The sequence below is a fragment of a genome, unplaced genomic scaffold, assembly GCF_019419815.1.
Source record: "Pyrus x bretschneideri cultivar Hongxiangsu unplaced genomic scaffold, Pyrus_bretschneideri_v1 Contig1, whole genome shotgun sequence".
In the NCBI taxonomy this organism is placed as follows: Eukaryota; Viridiplantae; Streptophyta; class Magnoliopsida; order Rosales; family Rosaceae; genus Pyrus; species Pyrus x bretschneideri.
In genome coordinates this window covers 5,685,423-5,706,875 of record NW_025999390.1, presented here as the reverse complement: position 1 = coordinate 5,706,875, position 21,453 = coordinate 5,685,423, and the positions used below count along the sequence as shown (strand labels likewise).

General features: G+C 36.5%; 4 protein-coding genes across 5 annotated transcripts; 3 read left to right on the top strand and 1 right to left on the bottom strand.

Moving 5' to 3' along the window:
- Positions 1–1,810: 1,810 nt before the first annotated feature.
- Positions 1,811–7,646, bottom strand: LOC103957462 (ER membrane protein complex subunit 1). Its single transcript, XM_048581698.1, is given in 14 exon segments — positions 1,811–2,308; positions 2,809–2,922; positions 3,039–3,233; positions 3,322–3,417; positions 3,502–3,723; positions 4,322–4,458; positions 4,461–5,033; positions 5,036–5,051; positions 5,317–6,124; positions 6,235–6,350; positions 6,433–6,554; positions 6,821–6,883; positions 6,989–7,116; positions 7,383–7,646. Coding segments are annotated over 14 exon segments (2,961 nt in total). The 5' UTR covers positions 7,493–7,646; the 3' UTR covers positions 1,811–2,047.
- Positions 7,647–9,357: 1,711 nt separating this feature from the next.
- LOC103957461 (tocopherol cyclase, chloroplastic) lies at positions 9,358–13,192 on the top strand. The gene is made up of 10 exons (XM_009369618.3): positions 9,358–9,700; positions 9,792–10,036; positions 10,297–10,376; positions 10,489–10,565; positions 10,671–10,840; positions 11,016–11,113; positions 11,213–11,320; positions 11,729–11,845; positions 11,982–12,131; positions 12,828–13,192. Exons 1-10 carry the CDS (start codon positions 9,462–9,464, stop codon positions 13,002–13,004), a joined length of 1,461 nt encoding a protein of 486 aa, XP_009367893.1. The 5' UTR covers positions 9,358–9,461; the 3' UTR covers positions 13,005–13,192.
- Positions 13,193–14,925: 1,733 nt separating this feature from the next.
- LOC103957459 (bark storage protein A) lies at positions 14,926–16,107 on the top strand. Its single transcript, XM_048589809.1, has 3 exons — positions 14,926–15,239; positions 15,372–15,439; positions 15,740–16,107. Exons 1-3 carry the CDS (start codon positions 15,179–15,181, stop codon positions 15,968–15,970), a joined length of 360 nt encoding a protein of 119 aa, XP_048445766.1. The 5' UTR covers positions 14,926–15,178; the 3' UTR covers positions 15,971–16,107.
- Positions 16,108–18,081: 1,974 nt separating this feature from the next.
- LOC103957109 (aldehyde oxidase GLOX1) lies at positions 18,082–20,720 on the top strand. 2 transcript variants are annotated; one of them, XM_009369206.3, is made up of 3 exons: positions 18,082–18,789; positions 19,037–19,197; positions 19,328–20,720. In XM_009369206.3, the coding sequence occupies exons 1-3, from the start codon at positions 18,370–18,372 to the stop codon at positions 20,496–20,498; spliced, it is 1,752 nt and encodes a 583-aa protein (XP_009367481.1). In that variant the 5' UTR covers positions 18,082–18,369; the 3' UTR covers positions 20,499–20,720. The 2 variants fall into 2 exon arrangements, with proteins under 2 accessions (XP_009367481.1, XP_048437643.1); XM_048581686.1 differs by having other exon boundaries at positions 18,657–18,789; positions 19,027–19,197.
- The last annotated feature ends 733 nt before the right edge of the window (positions 20,721–21,453 follow it).

Genomic DNA, 21,453 nt, shown 5'->3' with positions numbered 1-21,453 from the left:
TTGGATTTTCATCCAACGGTTACCAATAGGAATGTTATTTTAAAATTATAATAAGTATTGGCGTTGGATGTTCACAGTTCTTGGTTAGGAGGAACCTCTCCTTGGGCTTAGGAGAGGATCCAAATCCAATTTTTACACAGAAAGAGCATCCGGATCCCTTCCACCTAAATCCCATGACCTACAAATTCGGGTTCTTGAAATTTGATTTAACGATTATAAATAAGAGGTCCTATTAAAAATTATAATAACTTTAAACGTTAGATCAAATTTTAAAAATCCGGATTTGTGGCTCATGAAGATTAGGTGAAAAGAATCCGGATAAAATCTCTTTCTTTTTGACACTTTGATTTTCTTAATTTTTTTTATTAAATAAAAGAGACGGACAAGAAAATTAGTAAAAAAAACAAGTGTGAATACCCGGAATTTTTTATTTTTTATTTTTCTTGAAATGTCACCTTGAAGTGTTTCGTAGATTAGTATCTGACATACACTTTCAACCTATTTCACATATGGTGCCAAACATGTACTAAATCAAATGTCTGATACAAATATGGTTTTTTTAGTCAAAATGGTCTTTGAGATTCGTATGACTCCTTACTTTGGTCATTGAGATTTGAAATCGATAAAATTCGTCCATAAGTTTGTCAACCATCAATCATTTTGGTCATTATTTGAAATATCTCCATTGAGAATACAATGACAAAAATACTCTCAAATTTAAATTGAGGGTATTTTTGTCATTTTGATCCCTTACTTAACATAATTTTTCATCAAAGTATCAAAATGATTGATGGTGGACAATTTCAGGGACAAGTTCTATTGATTTCAAATCTCAGAGATCAAAATGAGGAGTTATGCAAATCTCAGCAACCATTTTGACTAAAAAGCCTACAAATATTTCAAATCAATTTATAATGGAAAAGCTTAATGCTATTAAATAAGGACTAAATTTATAAAAAAATACTCCTCTCATTTTAATAAATACTTAAGCCAAAATAATTTGACAAAAAAAAAAAAGAGAGTTTTTTTTATTTTTTATTTTTACCATTATTTAACGAATATTTTCTGCATAATGACCAAAATGATGAACAATGGGTAAACCTAGGAACCAATTCTCTCGATTGTAAATCTTAGAGACCAAAGTAAAAAGTTTTGTCAATTTCAAGAACAATCTTAGTAAAAATCCTTCAAAAATTGAAGTAAATTGACGATCTAAAAAGAAAAGTGCAGTTTATTTCGGCACGCCATTTTTCACCTCTTGCATACTCATTTTTATAGTCATTAAACAAATCAAAGAGGAATTGAGTGCTATACTTCGAAAAGGGATTGCAGAACGTGAAGAATAACGTGTAGAAATTACTCCCTTACTGCATCAAGTTTCTTTTGACCGGCTATTGCACAGTTTGCAAAACAAGTACGGAGAAATCACCGACATACGACTGATAGCCAACAAGTTTTATAGGACCAGTGCAGACTGTGCAGTTCAATTATGGACTGGCCATGCTAATGCCAGTTCATAAAGCACAAATTTGACCAAATGGGGGGGAATCTCATTATTTCATGAACATTGATTACTTCAGGGTCGGAAGAACGGAAACAACTTACAAGGAACAACTTACATGGCACACAGGTATACCGTCACCTGGCATCCCGTGCTAATAAAACAAGAACATATTGATAAAAACTGTCTTTATTCCATTAGCACGAGACGACACTGTGATAGAGTAAGCGGGCCATGTAAGTCTCTAGAAGAAGAATGGAAACCCCAAACCAAATAACACGACGATGCATTCTACTTATTTAGAGAATCTAAACGGCGTGAAAGAGTTCACTATTTTCTTGCACTTGAAATGTACAACATCAAGACACAATCTAGATTGTCGAATGTCGATACAAAAAAATAATATCGAATTTTTACAACATAAAATGCCTCTAAAGCTAGGCTAGGCATGCTAAAATTACGACTTGGGAGTAAACCTCCTAATTTAAGTTAAAAGTCGGGGGAAAAAAACGCAAAAATGTCAGATCGAAATACCTAGAAGACAGGTTACCTCCACTTCTCTTTTAGTTCTTTCTTCTCCGACCAAACCCATGTGACAAAGATTGCTGCTATGAGTGCAACTATGGTGATGAGAAGCAACGCGTAGCTGAAATCGTCTGTGAGCGAATCATAGGTCCTCGAGGGAGCGAGTTGAGTGAAAAACAGATCCACTCCGTATGTAAAGGCAAGAGTTGTTGATTCCAGCTTGGCAGGTACTGTCACGATGCCTCGAAGTCCTTCCACTTTGAGGTTATGTGTCACATAGGACTGCAGGTACAAGATTTGTATAAGACATTCAGACCAAATATTAGCAAAAAGAAAGAGGTGCTTAAAAAATTAGAGCTACAACAAAATTCCAAGGCAGGTTTTTAGAAATCGAGCCACCTCAATGTTACTGTTCAATACTGAAAGTAATAATTATCTATCTCCCTGCTAAGCTAAGGATCAATATCCAAATACTGCTCAGAAGTTATACAAAACTTTACATACAAAAAAATTGCTTCTTTGAAAACTGGACTCTGAAATAAGATATACGATAGCATAGGAAATATGAACCTAAACAAGCATATCTTGTATACCGTTTCTTTAAACCTCCCACATTAAAGTCCAACAACTAAACCGATAGCGTTTCAGATTTTTGTAAAATTAATCATACAGTAGAAGATTTAAGGTCAATAATGCTGAGAATTAAGAGGATCAAGGAAATATTAAGAATTGCTTTGCAAGATATGCTCTCATAATGATGATAGTACATACTACTAGCATACCTGAGGAATTATTGGCAATGCATCAGTCAGAGGAATAATGCCTTCCTCTTTCTCCTCTTGTGTGGGATTGAGTGACCGACGGGGATCTAGAAAACGCTTGTCAAGTGCCAAAACCTACGAAGTGTTTACCCTAGTTAAAGGGAGATATAAAAGCAAGTGTAATACGAGGAATAGAGTCCCAAAGAACAAAACAAAATAATATCTCAGGATCCTCAAAGGTAGTACCCTACCTGATCATTAATTGTACCAATAAGAAGCTGCTTTGAAGTTATACCCTTTGCTGTTAAGGTCACATCTATTGCTTTAACAGAATATGTGAAATAGTAGGACTGTGATTTTGTCACAACCTCTGGTCGAGAATATGATGAAATAGGTGAAGTAAGATTATGCTTCCCAAGAACAAGCTTCAAAACATCCTTGTTATCCTGTGAATTGCATTTTGATTCAGATTGCATATTTAATGGCAACCACTGGACAAAGTATACATAAAAAGTTAAAAGTTTTTAACCATACCGCTCGGGACTGATCATATATCTCAATGACTGACATTTCATATCTGTGTGCTCTAAGATTGAAGTAGTGGTAAACAACCCAATTCTCACTGAAAACCTGCAAGATGTAGAAACTTGTTAAGAGAATTGTCTCTCAAGTTCTCAATTACACAACCATAAACAAAGCAGAAGGAAAACTTACAGCATGGACAGGTCCCTGTGAACCGTGATGGGTCATCCGGTGCAATATACGACCAGTTACAGTGTCAATAAGATATACGGTCAACCAGGACTCCTCTGGGCTAGCTGTTCCAATTTCACCACTGCCTTTTGGTGCAACAGTTGCCACAAAGAGTAGATTTTTAGATATGTATTTATACATCACCTCTGAGTCTGCAATAACCTTTGCTTGAGTATGAACCACCTGGACGGAGAATCACTAGCCTTTGTTACAAAAATATAAAACAGAAAAGCATACCCAAAGACTGAAAGACCAAATTTCTCCTTTTTCGAGAAGTAAAATGTGAAGAAACAAATTCAATTGTGCAAGCAATGATCGAATGAAATAGCAATTTTTTTTTTTTTTTTTTTTTTTGTCTTAAGTTCATAACAATCTAAAAAAATGTTTAGGCTCATGAGTACAGTACCACACTCCTCAAGAAACCTACTATTCCTTTCTGACCAAACATACTACAGACCAAATAAGGGGGTAGTAAATCAAACCACAAGAATCCTCTTTCCAATAAAACTGGCCATGCCAAGAGGACTAGTATGACCAAAGTTTGTTAAAAGGTTGACTATGGATGATAGAATCTACATGACAAAGTGAAGAGGGAATGATCTACAAGATGAAATAACAAAAAATACAGAGAACCATAATATAAAAAAATAAACAAAGTGAAGAAATTAAAAAAAAAATATAACAGATACAATTAAAGGAAAAAATGCAAAATTTTCACGAACAGTATGTTCGCTTACAGGGTTAGACCTAAATAGTATGTGACAGCAAGACACAACCATACCTCACTCAATTTTCTTGTCACAGTTGCAATGATTTTTTCTGAGTCAGATGGGAATACAATCGACCATATATCCTTGGACTCAAAGCAGTAGCTATCTACGGCTTCCTGGTTGCAATTGCCCTTCAAAGCATGTCCTTGATAATGCCATTATCAGCTTCAACCGAGTACCAGTATATGTTTGTGAACTCCCGTTGAAAAATATCAACAGCCTCAGATGTTCTTGGGTATAAATGCCCACGCTGGTTTGCATCTATTAGTAGATGAAGACGCTGTTCTGTCGAATCAGTAAATGGCAGTGGTATAACTTGGACAATAGAATGTACTGCAGCCATTGAGTTAATTTCCTTGCCCGTGTATGCGTCAACAATAGAAAGAACACCTGGTGCCTCAGAACTTTGCCCACATCGACCTACTATGAGCACAGATGGATTTTCATCCATTGCATGATGATGGGGTACCTGCCACTGATAAATATTCAACCCAGTCGGGTACTTGCAGGTTTCAGACTTACGCAGAGTAGGCAGTAAGAGAGACCAGACAACTTGCCCATATCCAGTGTGCAAGGCAAAAAGTTTTCCTGCTCTCGTCAGTACTATGAGAAGCTTCCGGAAACCATTATGGTCACGGGTCAGTTTGCTCTTTTCAAAGCTTTTTAGCCTCATCTCTTGTATAGCAGCAACATCCGCAGCACTTGCAAGCATTAAGGTTCCTTAAGCTTCAGTATGTGTCCCTTCAAAATAACACAAAATCAATGAAAAAAGAATAAGAAAGAAGAACAGTCAAGCAGACACGTTAACTAAAAAACCCTGGTCCAAAATGACTACCACAGTATACAAACTACCAAAAGAGCATATGTATACACACTGCATATGAAACCACACTGCTATGCAATTCTACAAAGTGTGATCCCATATGCAGTTAACATGCAGAAAGTCGACACCTTTTAGCCTTGCTTATAAGTCTCCGACTCCATTAAACCATATCACAATTCATACCTTAAGCCAATCGAAGAGGTTCTGCTCCACTTTCGCAACTGAGACATCTACCTTTTCCACAGGTAGTTCTGACGTCACTACATCAATAATTGAGGCAAGCCCATCCTCCCTACTCCATACAACTGCACCTTGTTGTAACAACAGAAGTGAGTCATCCTCCATGACTATTAAGGCCCTAAACCCATTAGACCTGTCTGTCCGGATATAATTGTTTACGAAAACCTTATGAACAACCCCCCTCTGATTGTCCATATCGATACTTTCTTTGAGCAGATCAGCACTCGAGTCATGAGTAGGCTTTACTGTAAGATGGATCTTACCATCTCCATGTTGAACTAGTCCAAAAGCCTGTTGCCCATCTGAAATTGAGATTGCACCACTGATAGCTGCCACATTATTTACTTTATCCAGCACCTCCAACTTTCCTTCACCAGTCACTCTTATGAATATGACAGCCCCATTAAGCTTTACAGAAAAAAATCCTGGAAGTTTTGAAGGTAACAGCACTGGTGTTCCAAGAGAATCCCCAAAAATATCAGATATAGGTGTCTGTTGATAGTTAATTTCTCCATCCTGAAAACTTACAAGTACCAGCTTTGACCTCGTGGAATCCAATGTCAGAAGAATTTCACTAGAAACAAGCAGTGCTTCCCCTGAAAAGCCACCCGAAAAGGGTGCACTGTTGTGCTTCAGCAACTCTCCGTTCCTAACATTGATCTGATACACATCAAAGTGGGAAGAACCAACAAATCCCACTACATAAGCTACATCACCGCCAATAGGCTGAACAATCTGTTGAACCTCTACACTGAAAACATGGAAACAACAAAATATTAGGGAAATAGCAATATTTACTAAATACAAAAAAAGAATTGTATTACAAATGATTATTAATCACAAAATTCTAAGTCATCGCACCTTTCAACTGCAAAATCCTTTTCCCAAAGAACATCGCCATCAATGCTAGAAATAGCATGTAGAGACCCTTTACCGAAAACAAGGATCAAATTTTCCTTGTCAATTTTCAAACTTGTCTGCACAAACATCAAATGTAAGATTGAACCATGTAGCATAATTGAAGCTTTGGAAGAGTGAGTGTAAATGTTGTTTACTAACCGGGACACTTAATAAAGATTTTGAGGACCCTGAGCCCTCTAAAAAGGATTCCCAAACCATCTGACCATCAGGAAGGTTCCATGCTCTTAAAATACTTCCGTCTGATGAAAGGGTAATGACATCTGAAAAAACGACATAGAATGCTCAACCTTTGCATCAACAATATACGTTCATTGCTGAAGCATTTAATAATTGATTCCTAATAGAGAAAAAATAGTGTGGCACACTTCAACCCCTTTTTTCTATAGCCAATTCCCTAACGTGATAATATGAAATTTGTTTATTCCCGACAAATGAGTCTTTCAACCACAAAGTTCACGTAATCATATAGTGTAGAGGCAAATGACAAAATTTAACCAAAAAAGGATGAATGCAGTATAACAATTACATTTTCCCAATGCTATGTCGATTCCGCTTATAACATCATTGCTCCCAAGAACACGTCTCCAAACTGCACAAAACAAAAGCACCGGTTAACATTCGGTTCAAGGTTGGAGCCGAGGCTACAAAAAGATTCCATATATGATTATTACATCTCAAATAGTGAGGAACTTACTTATCCCCCCGTGCCGGAGATCAAGCGATGCTATAACATTCTCCTCAGTGGACACCACAACCCGCCTCCTCCCGCTTTTCGGAGTATGGAACACTGCTTCCTTCACTTTCCCTATATACTGCTGGTGCCTGCAACAAAACAGAAACTTACAAAAATCAATTCAAAGTCCCGCGGAGCAAAAAATCAATGCAAAAACAAAAAACAAAAATTCAAACTTACGACTAACAGTTTGGATACGATTCAATTCGACACAAATAAGATCGAATTCTACAGATATTAACTTCCGTTTGGATTCAGAGAAATCAAGTGAAGCGACTTCAATCGAATTTCAAATCTTAATCATATTCCAATAATTTCTTAGTTATGAAACGGAGAGTATGCGATTGAAATTTACCAATCCATGAGACCGACTTGATCTTCGTAAAGCGAAAGACTGAGATGTGCAGCTGATAAGAACAGCAGTAGAAGCAGGAAACCTCGAATCGCCATGCTCGCCACGCCCATGGCGACTGAAAATCTCTCTCCTCTCTCTCTCTCTCTCTCGCCCCTCAATCGGTGGTGGTGAGAGAATGAGCGATGGATCTGAGACTACAATGAAGAGTTTGTAGGGGAAGTAAGAACTTCGAAGTGAGCAAGGCGAAAGAGACTTTCACACAAGTGCGAATTGAGCCGGCTTTTCGGAGGGTTGGATACGAGATGACAGAAATACCCTTATGTTTGGGCTATGTCCTAGCGGGCTGAAAACTTTTACGATTCGGTCGAGTTTGGGTTTATGCCTGGGGCGCGGTCGGCCCAAATTGGGTTGGGACTTTGCCTTTGATTTCTGATTTTAAGCCTTAATTGATTTCTGATTTTATTTTACAAATCAGATTTTTTTTTTTTTTTTTTTAATTTAACATTTCATTTAATCTTGTATATATGGTATTGTAGAAGAAGAAAGGAAAGGCAATTCATCTTTTAGATGGTATTTTCATGAATTTTTAGAGGTCAATTGACTGTTTTTGTTTGTTTCTAGATTAGTTAACTGTTTTAAAATGTTCAAACACTTCAGCAGTTTCATATGATCATTCGAAAAAATTGGTCGAGGGTTTTCCCACAACATTTTCCTAGTTGTTAAATCAAACGTTATCCCCCTTATCACATAGGTGGGAATGATTATGTATGTTTGTAAGAGATACCTAGTTTCCTTCGCATGATGCGCTATTTAACAAGAGAAAATTTTACTTGTTGAACTAGGAAAGGTTGGCCAAATTGCACAAAACGGAATGACTTGCTATGAACTCCAAATAACTTATAAATATGACTTCATTGCCTTTCAATAGAATGAGTGCAAGTCACTTCATCTCTTTCGTTCTTCAAGCTCAACCTTTTTCCTTCATAACATCCCCAACTTTCTCTCTCACTATTTTCAATTGTACCCTCCGATGGAACTGAATCTCGATCTCTTCCTAGTTGCATTTCTCCACGCCGCATTCATCGCATGCGTTCTTCTTCTCGTTATTTCCGTCATGTTGACTAGTCTCTTGCTTGCATTCGCCATTGGCCTTGTTTTGATTCTCATAGACGATACGTACAACATTTTCTTGTGTTTTTCTTCCTACATTGAAACAGTTGTGAAGCACAATCTTGAACTAGGTTTTGTTCTAATTGTCTACAAACTATTGTACCATGTTGTTGGCATTTTCTTGGCTTCAAAGCCTTTCTTTGAATGTAAGATTTCCCAAATCAAAGTAAAGGCAAGAAGTGCGATGAATGTTATTGATGGCTTGAGGCCTTCTTAATTTCAGCCACTTAACGAAATTTGTTTCATTATGTATTAAAATTTGTACTTTCGTTTATCTCTTTGCACTTTTCGTTCTTTCTAGTTGTACGATCAAATAAATCAAAACAAAATTAATAAACAAAAAACAAGATGAACGCAGAGAAAAAAAAAGTCAAGTATGAAAATCACAACTATTTGTATTGAATGCGAGGTCTTTATATATATATATACACACACACCAAATAATCTGATGTATATGTTATCAAATTGTTAATACAAGACTTTGTATATATGTTTATTGACAATCTTATAACGTGTGTGACTGTCTGACAATAAAATACTCGTTAAACCACAAAGCCTATACCAAACTAATGGTTCCATCCCACTTGATTAGTGATAGATTAATCTGGTCTAATAAGAGAACATTACTCATCATCCACAAGACATTTCAGTACCCACTATAATTCGCCCTAAAACGAGATCGTGTTCGGGTTTATGTATGTGGGTTTGTTTCCTTCCGGTTTGTAATATGGGCCGGGTTCTGAACATTTATTTCGTCTTTGCTTTCTTTAACCGCCACCTCTCATCCACCTGTTGTTTAAAGCTGTTACACAATAATTCACACCAATACACTTAATACACACCTCACCTCCTCTCTCTCCCTCCCTCTCTCCTCCTGTTTCTCTCTTCAACTTCCATCTCAGTATATCGATGGAGTCAAGCCTGTCGTCACTGCAGGATCACCACCATTTCTCTCCAAGCTTGAACTTCCGAACCAGAAACCCTCTCCGCTCTCAATCTTCAAAAAGCAGCTCTTTGAGGACTCCGAAGTCAGGGTTTCGAATCAGTTCCACCATTTCGTCCTCCAGAACTCAGCAGGACAAAGCCGCCGCGAGCTCCGCCTACGTCCCCACACCGCAAAGTCGAGACCTTCGAACTCCTCACAGCGGGTATGTATGTGCATTGAGCTTAATTTCTTGACGTTTTTGGGGATTTAATTTGTAAATTGAGTGAATTTTTGGTGGATAATTTTGTAATTAGGTACCATTTTGATGGAACTACCCGGAAATTCTTTGAAGGATGGTACTTCAAGGTTACGATTCCGGAGCGGAGGCAGAGCTTCTGCTTCATGTACTCCGTTGAGAATCCTGCGTTCCAGAAGCCGCTGACGGCTTTAGAATTGGCTCAGAACGGGCAGAGATGGACGGGCGTCGGTGCTCAAATTCTGGGTGCTTACGACAAGTACATTTGCCAGTACTCTGAAGAATCTCAGAACTTTTGGGGAAGTAAGAACTTTTGCTGTTAGGATCGAACTCTCCATGAGATTCATAGTTGCATCACTTATAGCTTCCTTGTTACTCAAGCTGTTGTTTCTGCAGAATTTCAAATTTCGAAACTTTTTGGGATGATGTGTTGTTATCTAATAAAAGAAATGTTGTTGCTCTTTTGGGTGTCCTGAATTTCGTGTTTTCGACTTGTGTATTATTTTAGGATTCTCCGTGTATCCGCTTTAATTATGCTGGTTGTGAATGCTTTTAATGCGTAGGTAGGGAAGAGCTTATGTTGGGGAACACTTTTATAGCAGAAAAACAATTGAAACCTCCGAACAAGGAGGTACCTCCAAAGGTACTATATTTGAACCTCCTTATTTGTTTTGGTTTATATTCATTATTCTTCCTAGATAGCCGCCCAATTTACTTCTTTTAATTTTTCCTCACATGTGGAATATATTGCATAGGAATTTGATAGTCGAGTGGTAGAAGGTTTTCAAGTCACCCCACTCTGGCATCAAGGTTCTATTCGTGATGACGGCAGGTATGCCTCTCCTTGTTCTTATTTTGTTATTTACCTATGAAAATTTGGGTTGCCTGAACCCATAGTGTTTATTAGTTGTTTGAGGTACATTCTTGTTCATGTCAGGTCAGATTATGTGGAAACTGTGCCAACTGCTCGCTGGGAATACAGCACCCGCCCAATTTATGGATGGGGTGATGTTGGGTCTAAGCAGAAATCTACTGCTGGCTGGTTAGCAGCTTTTCCTGTATTTGAACCCCATTGGCAAATATGCATGGCTGGTGGATTGTCAACAGGCATTTGCTTATCTCCTTTAACTCCTTGCAGATATTTCGTGGACCATTTAGCTATTTTATTTTTGGACAATCATGTGTTTCTTTCTTTTGAATATCCTATACTCCAAAATTTGCACGTCTTAGAAACCTCTACGCACTTTTCTGGGCATTATCTCAGTTTCCATTTAAATCTCAGGTTGGATAGAGTGGGACGGTGAAAGATTTGAGTTTGAAGATGCTCCTTCTTATTCTGAAAAGAATTGGGGTGGAGCATTCCCAAGAAAATGGTTCTGGGTAGGCTTATTATAGTAAAGGTTAAGCTTACTCTTCATTGTATTATTTGTTTGGCATCACATCCACTGATTTTTTGGATGGATTGATGTCACACCGCAGGTTCAATGTAATGTTTTTGAAGGTGCTACTGGAGAAATTGCTCTGACATCAGGCGGCGGGTTGAGGCAACTACCTGGATTAACTGAGACTTTTGAAAATGCTGCTTTGGTACTTCCCCGGTGGATTTTGCTCTAAATCATTGCTTGTTTTCCCTAGTTTGCTTCTGCGCAGTTTATGTTCTACTAAATTATCTTTGAGAGGAATATTTTTAATGAGATTCAGAGAGGAGGGAGAAGTAGGGGTTGAGCAGTTGCTTTGGCATTCAGAATCTTGTTGTTTGTGTTGGTCTCTGTAAAATTTTCTTCATAAGATATGTTATAGGAAAATAGATGAAGATGAAATAAAGGCTCATCCTTTGCATTGTACAATTGCTCATGATAAATTAGGAATTGGATAGATATCCATGAAAATAAAATTTCCAAGTAAAGTTAGAGCACACGTTGCCCTTTATTGCAAACAAATAGTCGTGCATTTGTTTCCTTTAACATGTTCACAATTCATGCATTTATGATGCAGATCGGAGTTCACTATGGGGGAAAATTTTATGAATTTGTCCCGTGGAATGGCATTGTTAGTTGGGAAGTTGCTCCTTGGGGTTACTGGTCCATTGCTGCAGAGAATGAAACACACATGGTAATTGAACATCTCTTTCATCTTGCCCCTCCCTCAAACATTATAGAAGTTTATACCTAGGAATGAAATCTCTATAGTTGTGCTAAGTAATAAAAACCTTTGTAGTCACCAACATATTGGTCTTGTTAATGAGCAGGTTGAATTAGAGGCAACAACAGAGGATCCTGGTACAACGTTGCGTGCCCCAACATCAGAAGCTGGACTTGCCCCAGCTTGTAAAGATACTTGTTTTGGTGATCTAAAATTGAAAATGTGGGAAAGAAGATATGATGGCAGCAAGGGGAAGGTGCACATTTTTTCACTCATACACACACACGTATTTATTGGTCTCATTCTTTTTTTTTTTCCTTCAATTTTTCTGTTCTTTTATTTATTTTTTCCTGTCCCAGGCTTGCAATATGTCTGGGACTCTGATAAATTGAGGAAAATGAAAGAGCTAACCTGGTTCTAGGCAAGCCATACAACTCTAAGTTGACCAGTTATTTGACAAGATCTATTGTGACCTTCATTTTAGTTTGCCGTGCGAATCAAAAACTATGCCATATTCCATTAGAGCACACTTCCTTCCCTGGTTTGCCACAGTAGAGATAGAGAAGTCATGGATAATAAGCAACAGTTATCTAGATGACCTGGGTTAGAACATATCAATTTTTAGCTGAAAGTACTTCTAAACCCGATATCAGCCCAAAATCTTTTAGCAGGAATGACTAGTTCTGCATAGCCTGTCATAACACCCATCATTAGGTAACTATTTGCTCTTCCAACTGTTCGTATGGATTAAACAAGCCACTGTAACCGAGAAAAAAGAACATTAAACAAGCCATAACCAGTGACCATGCCGCATAGTTTCCCCCTTTTCATTTTTCCCCCAGTACGTATGTTTCTGGCTTACCTGATACTGTAGTGTGATGTAGTTAATCATTTGATGACTTGTGCAAAATTTTCGTGTGATTTGAACCTTTTGATTTTGTCCATCTTTTAGATGATATTGGATGTTACAAGTAACATGGCCGCAGTGGAAGTTGGAGGAGGACCATGGTTCAATACTTGGAAGGGCAAGACTACTACACCCGAGCTCCTTAGCCGGGCTCTCAGAGTCCCCGTTGATGTGGAAGGGGTATACAATCTGGTTCCGTTATTGAAACCCCCTGGTCTGTAGCCCATTGATTAACGCTTTGTTGACAATAAAACTTGTGTTATCATTTGCTTACAAAGTTCAAGTTTGAAATAGGTACTAGTTTGTCATGTTAAGCGGTGTAAATATGGTAGCACTTTTCCAAGTTAAGTCTTTGTAAATCGTCGTCTTTTTCCATCAGAAAAAATGAAAACAACCTGGCAATTGAGCTTCGTAACATTTTCGAAAACCAATTCGGAACCATCAAATGAGTTTGAGTTGGTTTTTCTTTAGGAAAACTAATGAAAAAGGCTTGAAAACTTTGAGTTTTAACGATAAGGATAAAATAAAGGGTAAAGTGAATAGTACTATGATTGATTTTTTAGTGTAAAAATGTGTTTTTTCATTAAAGTAAACAGTACTGGGAGTCTTTCGTTAAAGTTCTTTTTTTCTATTCCTAAGAAACAAAACCAATGTTGGTTATCTCAAGTTCCTAAATCTTTGGTTCAAACGTCCAAGACTCCCAAGTAACAAAAGGAACTAACTTTTGGTTTTGAAGTAAACTCGTGTGCTGTTCATGCTTCTCTCACTTGGACAAGGATTGTTTGCCCTCCCATGCTCTTGTGTTTTGTGTGGTCACGGTTAAGTCACGTCAATATTTTATATTGTTTTTTTTATAGAGATAATAAGACAAAAATGAATAGTAATATAAAATGTTGATGTAACTTAATCATGACCACACAAACAGGAGGGCAGACAATCCTTGTCCCTCTCACTCACTCATTGTGAGCTAGTGGTAGCTAGTATAGGTACGTGTCGTGAGCATCTTTATGTCACGTGTTGTTACTAAATCAGTACAAATTGTATCACGTTGTTAGGAACGAGTATATACTTGGCATGAGGACAAGGAGAGCCAAGAGCATCTCTAAAAAAATGTTAAAAATTCTACATGGATTGTTTAGACAAAGAAATGTGGTTTTCTCGTGTCGAAAGAGATGCCAAAATTCTACATGGATCGACGTTCTTCACTTTGCTGCCAAATTTGAAGGCAACGTTAAAATTTGTTTTTGTTTTATTTTAATGTTGGGTCCACATGTTTATTTTTCTTCACTTATTAATTATTTTATTATGACCCACTTGGTTTTATAAATATCCAAACAACATTTTAATTTGACATCTCGGTTAGAATATGAGATTTTACAAAATATTATTTTGCCACATCAACTGTAAAAATAAAATTTGACATCTGTTGAGAATTGGCTGAGCCTCATCTTGTATATAGTACAAGGGGATTTGATTAACATGCATATGTTAGATAGAGGCCACCGGCCTAGAAATTTAGGGATTAGTTTTCCTATGTGCATGCATGGCCACAAAACATGACAACACATTCGTGGAGCTCGTTTTATTTACTCATTTTAATCAAAATTATAACGTCTTAGTTATTTTAAGACGTCAGTTACTCTCGAGAAGAGTACTCTTACAACTTACACATACATACACATATTTCTTTTCATCTTACATTGATCGATTAGGTCTACATCCTAATCTCATTAATTACTAAATACGTACGAATTTTTGTTCGTTAGATCAAGGTTAGGTCTACGTCCTAATCTCATTAATTACTAAATGTGTAGGTCTACGTCCTAATCTCATTAATTACTAAATGCGTACGGATTTTTGTTCTTTAGTTCAAGGTTAGGTCTACGTCCTAATCTCATTAATTTTTGACAAATTATGGCTTTAATTAATCCACCCAGATGATGACACGTGTTTGTGAAATAATAGCATACACAGACGTTGGGGTTGATAGGTGTTCGTCAACACATGGCATGGGATTGAATCGATTGATAAGTAACACGCCGGTGCAAATTTGGACTTATAATTTGGAGAAATTTTGAATCGATTGATAAGTACTCAGAACACGAGTGATATACCACGTATCATTATTTAAGTGGAGAGAAGTTTTATTTTGTAAATTAATTTTTAACACAAGTATCTCACCACTTGTGTAGCAACACATGGTGTATCATCCATATTCCTGATACATTGAAAAATTCCCATAAATTCTCTAATTCTTGATTCCTTAGGCCACCTCTCTTTTTTCTCTCACACACAAAGATGGGAGCTTCATCAGTAGTAGCTTCTCTGATGATGATCAGCATCTTCATGCTTATCGGACAACTGCAGGCAGATGCTGCATTCCAAACACCTTCGAAATGAACCCTCTTCTTCAATCTCCAAACTTCACCTCAACTAACTTTACTATAGATGCTTCCGGTACGCATACAAATCGTGTTCTACTTCTTCATCTGGAAAAGAAGACGGGGATTTGAACTTAGACCTTTTTAAAATCAAAATGAAGCAAATAATTAGAATGAAATATATACTTTCTTTCTCTGGTTTTCAAAGGAAGAAGATTTCGGTTCGGAACCATTGCTAACAAGAAAGTCATATTGGTTATGACGGGACTCTCACTGGTACAGACACATATACATATATATTGTCATATACCTTCTGACTTTCTAATTCACTTTAGTTTTTCTTCGAGTAATATTTCAGCATGGGTGCGAATCACATTGCAACACGGTGTTATTAATTTACTCAGGTTGTGGCATATTTATTGATATTAATTATACTCTATTACATATATTATATCGTTTATTTATATATAATACGTAAATTAATAACATCAGGTGATGTTATGATCGTCACACTCAAAGTTTCTTTTTGTAACCTATTTTCTGATTGCATGTGTTATCATTTTTATGTTTTTGCAGATTAATGCAGGAATTACTACTCAGCTTTTGTTAAGCCTCTTCAACATAGAAGGAGTGGTGCATTATGGCATAGCTGGTAATGCAAACCCATCCATAAACATTGCCGACGTGGTCATTCCTCAGTATTGGGCCCACACTACTCTTTGGAACTGGCAGGTGCCTCCTCTTCCTAATTACGGCTACAAGTCGCTTTTACCGACTAACTGGAAATTCACACAACCTCATTATTAATTAGAGAGATTTTTGATACGGTTCTTAATTATGAATATTTTTTTATTGAAATTTTGTTGGTTTTTAATTTTTGATCAAGGTCTGGAAATTAATGTGATAATTTATTTTTATGTAGGTCACTATATTTTTTAAATTAAAAATTAGAAATTTTAGTTGTTTATATAAATGATATTTTAAATAAAAAAATCATAATTTGTGGGATTAAAAATATTAAAATATAAATATACTATTGTGTGTGTGTGTATATAAACATGGGTACATTCATCAAAATTAACCAAAAAAATAATTTTATCAAAACATGGGTACATTCTTCAAAATCACAAAAAAAAAAAAAAAAAAAGATATTAGGCTTAATAACATTAGTAAATTTCTTCGATTAAACTTGATATGGATACATTTTAAAATCAAAGAAAAAAGAATGTACCCATATAAGTTTAAAAATGGATTAGAAAAAAATTGAATAGATTTTATATAAAAAATTGTACATTTTACATATAACAATTTGGTATATTTAAGAATGAGTACATTTTAAGATTTAAAAGTTTTACATGAATGGGTACATATAATTAGCATGGGTACATTTAGCAAAATAAAAAATACAAATAAAAAAAATATATGGGTACAAATACAAACAAACTTTAAAAAATATGGGCACAAAAAGAAATTAATATATGGGTATAAATTAAAACTGAAAAGAAAATTGGTACAAATTAAAAAAGAATTACAAACTAAAAATGGGTACAAACTAAAACTAAAAATATATGATAAAAAATTTAGTCATAAATATAAATATACTAATTGTAACATTTTTAACAGTGAATATATTTAGAAATAAAAAAATATTTTATTATTGAAATAATTAATGATGTTATTAATACCCAAAGACCTTGATCAAAAATTGAAAATGAATAAGATTTTAATCAATGGAGTAGTAAAAAGAAGGATGAGAACCTAATTTACTAGGTTTTCAAAACATGTAAGCAAGTACATTGAGAGAATTCGATGCGATCATATATAACTACTCACGAATTTCATTACAAACTTTTAAGTTAAGCAATTTTGGATGGAAGTATTACTTGGAAGGGGTTACTTTCTCAAATATATATCATCTAGCACATGAAACTAACCTAATTAGTAAATGAGCTCGAACTCAAGGTTTCGCAGATTTAGAGCAAACACTGTCTAGAGCAACTTATACCGCTCATTTAATCTCCCAAAAATCAAATTTTGCCACTTAACTAATCCCTGACATTCAACTATTGTCTCACTTAACTCCCTGAGACATCAATTTTTCTTTTCAGCTTATGAGTTATTCCTTCTTTATTTCCCTCTTTTTGTTAGTAAATATGAATTTGCGGTTATTAATGTGTTTGTCTATGCGTGAGAGAGTTGTTGTCAAAATTGACAGCAGCTTCAAAATTAATTATTAATGCTTTTTATTAAATTTTATTGCTTTAATCATCATTGCAATTAATGTTGTTGTTGATCTGTTTCCCTTTTGTTCAATCGAGGTAAGTGAACAGTCCCTCTTGTTAAAAAAAAAAATGGTGAACGGTCCGGATTTCATAATTATTAAATGTCTTTTATTAAGTTTTTATTAATTTAATCATTTATTTTATAATATAATAAAATAATAATTTAATTTGACATATCAGATAGACAATAAAACTTTAAAAGATATCAAAATGCCATATAGGCTGTCAAATTTAAATTTTATTTTTCAAAATTTGACATCCTCTTTGAAGATATTCTAAACACATATTAAGTTATCATAAATGGCTAATCAGTTTAACGGAACAAAACAATGTTATGCCTGTTTCTGTCATAATCCACACCATCTCCTTATCATTGTTATTAATTTATTAATTATGGGTCCAAATCATTGTCACACGTTTTTCTTTTGTCTGCAATATCCAGATATTTGACCCAATAATTCGAAACATGGTGACAACTGAAATCTAATTTGGTGCTTCCTATGAGCTCTAAGCTGATTCCAACCCAAATGTGTTTACAGTTAAATTTTGTAATCTCAAAACTAAACCTTAGTACGACAAACAGTTTTTTTCCTAACTCCGTCATGTTACACATTAACTATATTAACTGTCGAAGAATTGTCTAGGCCAAATTTTTTTTTTTTCCTTAATTTGACCTCAATAAAAGATGATGATAAATGTCTCACCATCTTGACTCATCTTTCATCATCCAATTTTTATACCCACTTTTTTTTAAAAGGGAAATTCAGCTGTACCAAAAAATTGGTACTTAATTAGGTGAGTTGGAGATGGCACAACCATCCAAAAAGTCATTCAAAGCTGGAGAATTTTAGAAGGCATAAAAGGAGCACCAAGAAATAAGAGAAAACATTGCAAAGATCCTTTTTCTGCGCACCCTGTAAAATAATGTCCATCTTTCTCAAACCCCTCCCTCTTCTCTCCCTCTTCTTCTTCGCCTACTATCTCACAAACCCTAAAGTGTTTGGAAACTCTAGGGTTCCTGAAACCCCACTCATAGTTATATACAATGGAGGTGGTGAAGAAAATGGGGCCAACAAATATGATGAGGGAGAGTATAGAGGTGGGTGGGAATTGGTTTCTGAGAATTCAGGTGTATCGGCCATGCACATGACCATCATGCCTAATAGTAACAAGGCCATTATGTTTGACGCTGCCGGTTTTGGTCCATCGGAGATCTCATTGCCTCCTGGAGACTGTCGTCAGGTTTTCGATGAGAGGGATGAAACAGGAGAATACTATGAAGTGGATTGCTGGGCTCATGCTGTGGAATTTGACACTGAGACTGCAGCTATTAGGCCGCTTAAGGTATGTATAAACTAGTTTTAAGGGTTTCATAACTACATAATATTTTGAGAATTGGTTACGAACTTTAAATCGAAAAAAAAAAGAACGAGGAACACTAAACAAAATATATAAAGACACTAAATTAACTGTTATTTGTATTAGTGTCTCGATTCAATTTTTGGTTAAAAAAATTTAACGAGTTCAAATATTTGTGCATGTTTCCATTTGTTTTGCTGTAACTTACTTTGTCTTTGTTAGTTTAAATCAGATCTTGACAGACACATGGTGCTCATCTGGTGGATTATCAGCTAATGGCACTCTTGTGCAAACTGGTGGATGGGCTGATGGAGGGAGGTCTGTGAGATACCTCTCTGGATGCAATACCTGTGACTGGGAGGAGCACCCCATGTCACTTTCTACCTCAAGATGGTATGTTATATTAATTTGTTAGTTTTTCGTTAATTATATCTGATGTGCTTATAAATAACTGTAAATTATTGATTGTAAAGTTAAAATGAATATTGATGATAATAATCTTAAGTATTTACATTTTAAATAGGTTCTCTACCCAACATATATTGCCAAATGGCAATTTCATATTGGTCGGAGGCCGGCGCATGTTCAATTACGAGTACATCCCTAAGGGGGGAGATTCTAATGATGTTTACTTTCCATTACCATTTCTCCAAGAGACCACTGACCCGTTTGAGAATAATCTCTACCCGTTTGTTTTCCTTTCCACGGATGGCAACATTCTAATATTTGCGAATAAGCGTTCAATTCTACTCAATCTGACCACCAACAAGATTGTCCGGGAGCTTCCTGTCCTTGACGGTGGGTCTCGAAACTACCCTGCATCCGGCACGGCGGCATTGCTACCCATAAATCTCGATGATCCGAACCCGAAAGCAATCCGGGCCGAAATCATAATATGTGGTGGAGCGGATCCTAGAACTGGAAAGTTAGTTGAGAAGGGTATTTTCGTAACTGCATTGCAAGATTGTGGAAGGATTGACATAACGGACCCAAAATCCACATGGCAGAAGGAGATGATGCCAACACCAAGGACTATGGGAGATCTGCTGATCCTTCCCACAGGTGATATCCTTATAGTCAATGGGGCCAAAAAGGGAATAGCCGGGTGGAACTTCGCACAGGATCCGAACCCGACCCCATTACTTTATAGACCCGACAACCCAACAACCCAACGGTTCACAGAGCTAAAGGCGACAACTATACCGCGAATGTATTGTTCAACCTCTATGGTATTGCCAGATGGAAAAATATTAGTGGCTGGGAGCAACACAAATTATTACTACAATTTCACAGGCGTAAAGTATCCGACAGAACTTCGGGTCGAGAAATTTTACCCACCATACTTCGACCCTTTACTCATCTTGGACCGACCCACGATAACATCCGATTACAAGGGCAAAATGGTAAAATACAGAGGATATATTGTTGTGGAGTTCAGGTTGAAGAAAGCTGAGGTGGACCAATCAAATTTGAAGGTGACCATGTACTCGCCACCTTTCACAACCCATGGTTTTTCCATGGGCCAAAGGCTTTTGGTATTGGCCATAAAGAAGTTGGAAAATGTGGAACCGGAATTTTTTCGGGTGGAGGTTGCCGCGCCGCCATCGGCGGAGATTGCTCCTCCGGGTTTTTATTTGATCTTTGTTGTGCACAATGGAGTTCCGAGTTCTGGGATATGGGTGCAAATTGCATAGAGGATTTCGTGCATCTTTTTGGGTTCTTGTACATACATTGATACATATTTTTATTGATTGTATCGTAAACTTGAATACTTCTCATTAGGGGTGGGTTTAAAAAATCGAAAACCAAATCGAACTGAAGTCGAAAAAAAAAACCGAACCAAACCGAAGGCGAATTTGATGCGAATGTATATCTCCACTGCCTGAAGGTGAATTTGAAACCCGATTGCTATGCCATGGTTGGCGTACTTTCTGCTTGTGCAAGATTATGAGTGTTAGAATTAGGGGACTGGGCTAGCAATTTGATGGATAAAATTTTAGAACCGAATCGAAAAAAAATAAAAAGATCAAACCGAATCGAAAAAAAATAAAAAGATCGAACCGAATCGAAAAAAACCATGTCTTCGTCTGCAATAGTGGGATATTTTGGAGTATTGGAAGGAGAAGACAACTTAGAGTTCATCAATGGCTTCATCTTCATAACCATGTCTCTGAATTTTACAGATAAGTTTATTTCCTTTTCATGTCGATTTCGTTATTGTATTCGTGATCCTAATGTCTTGTTGTTGCTCTTATGATTTTAGAATATATCTTACACCTTTTCAAATTCCCCATAACTTTCTGTAAGGAGCTTGATGCTATGATAGCTGACTTTTGGTGGGGACAAAAAGACAGAGAACATCATATCCATTGGGTCTCCAAAGAGAAGCTATGCCTTTCTAAAGCCGATGGTAGGCTTGGGTTCAAAAATTTTGTGGACTTTAATGACGCTCTACTGGTAATAATTTTTGAACGGAATTCCAAGTGGGCAGAGGTGCTTAAAGCACTCCCTAATTGTTCGTTCCTGGATGCAGAAAGGGGTGACAAAGCGTCGTGGGCTTGGTCTAGCTTATTAGCCAGTAAAAACATATTACTTGGGGGAGCACATTGGCAGATTATGAATGGAAATGATGTGCGGGTTTAGATCAAT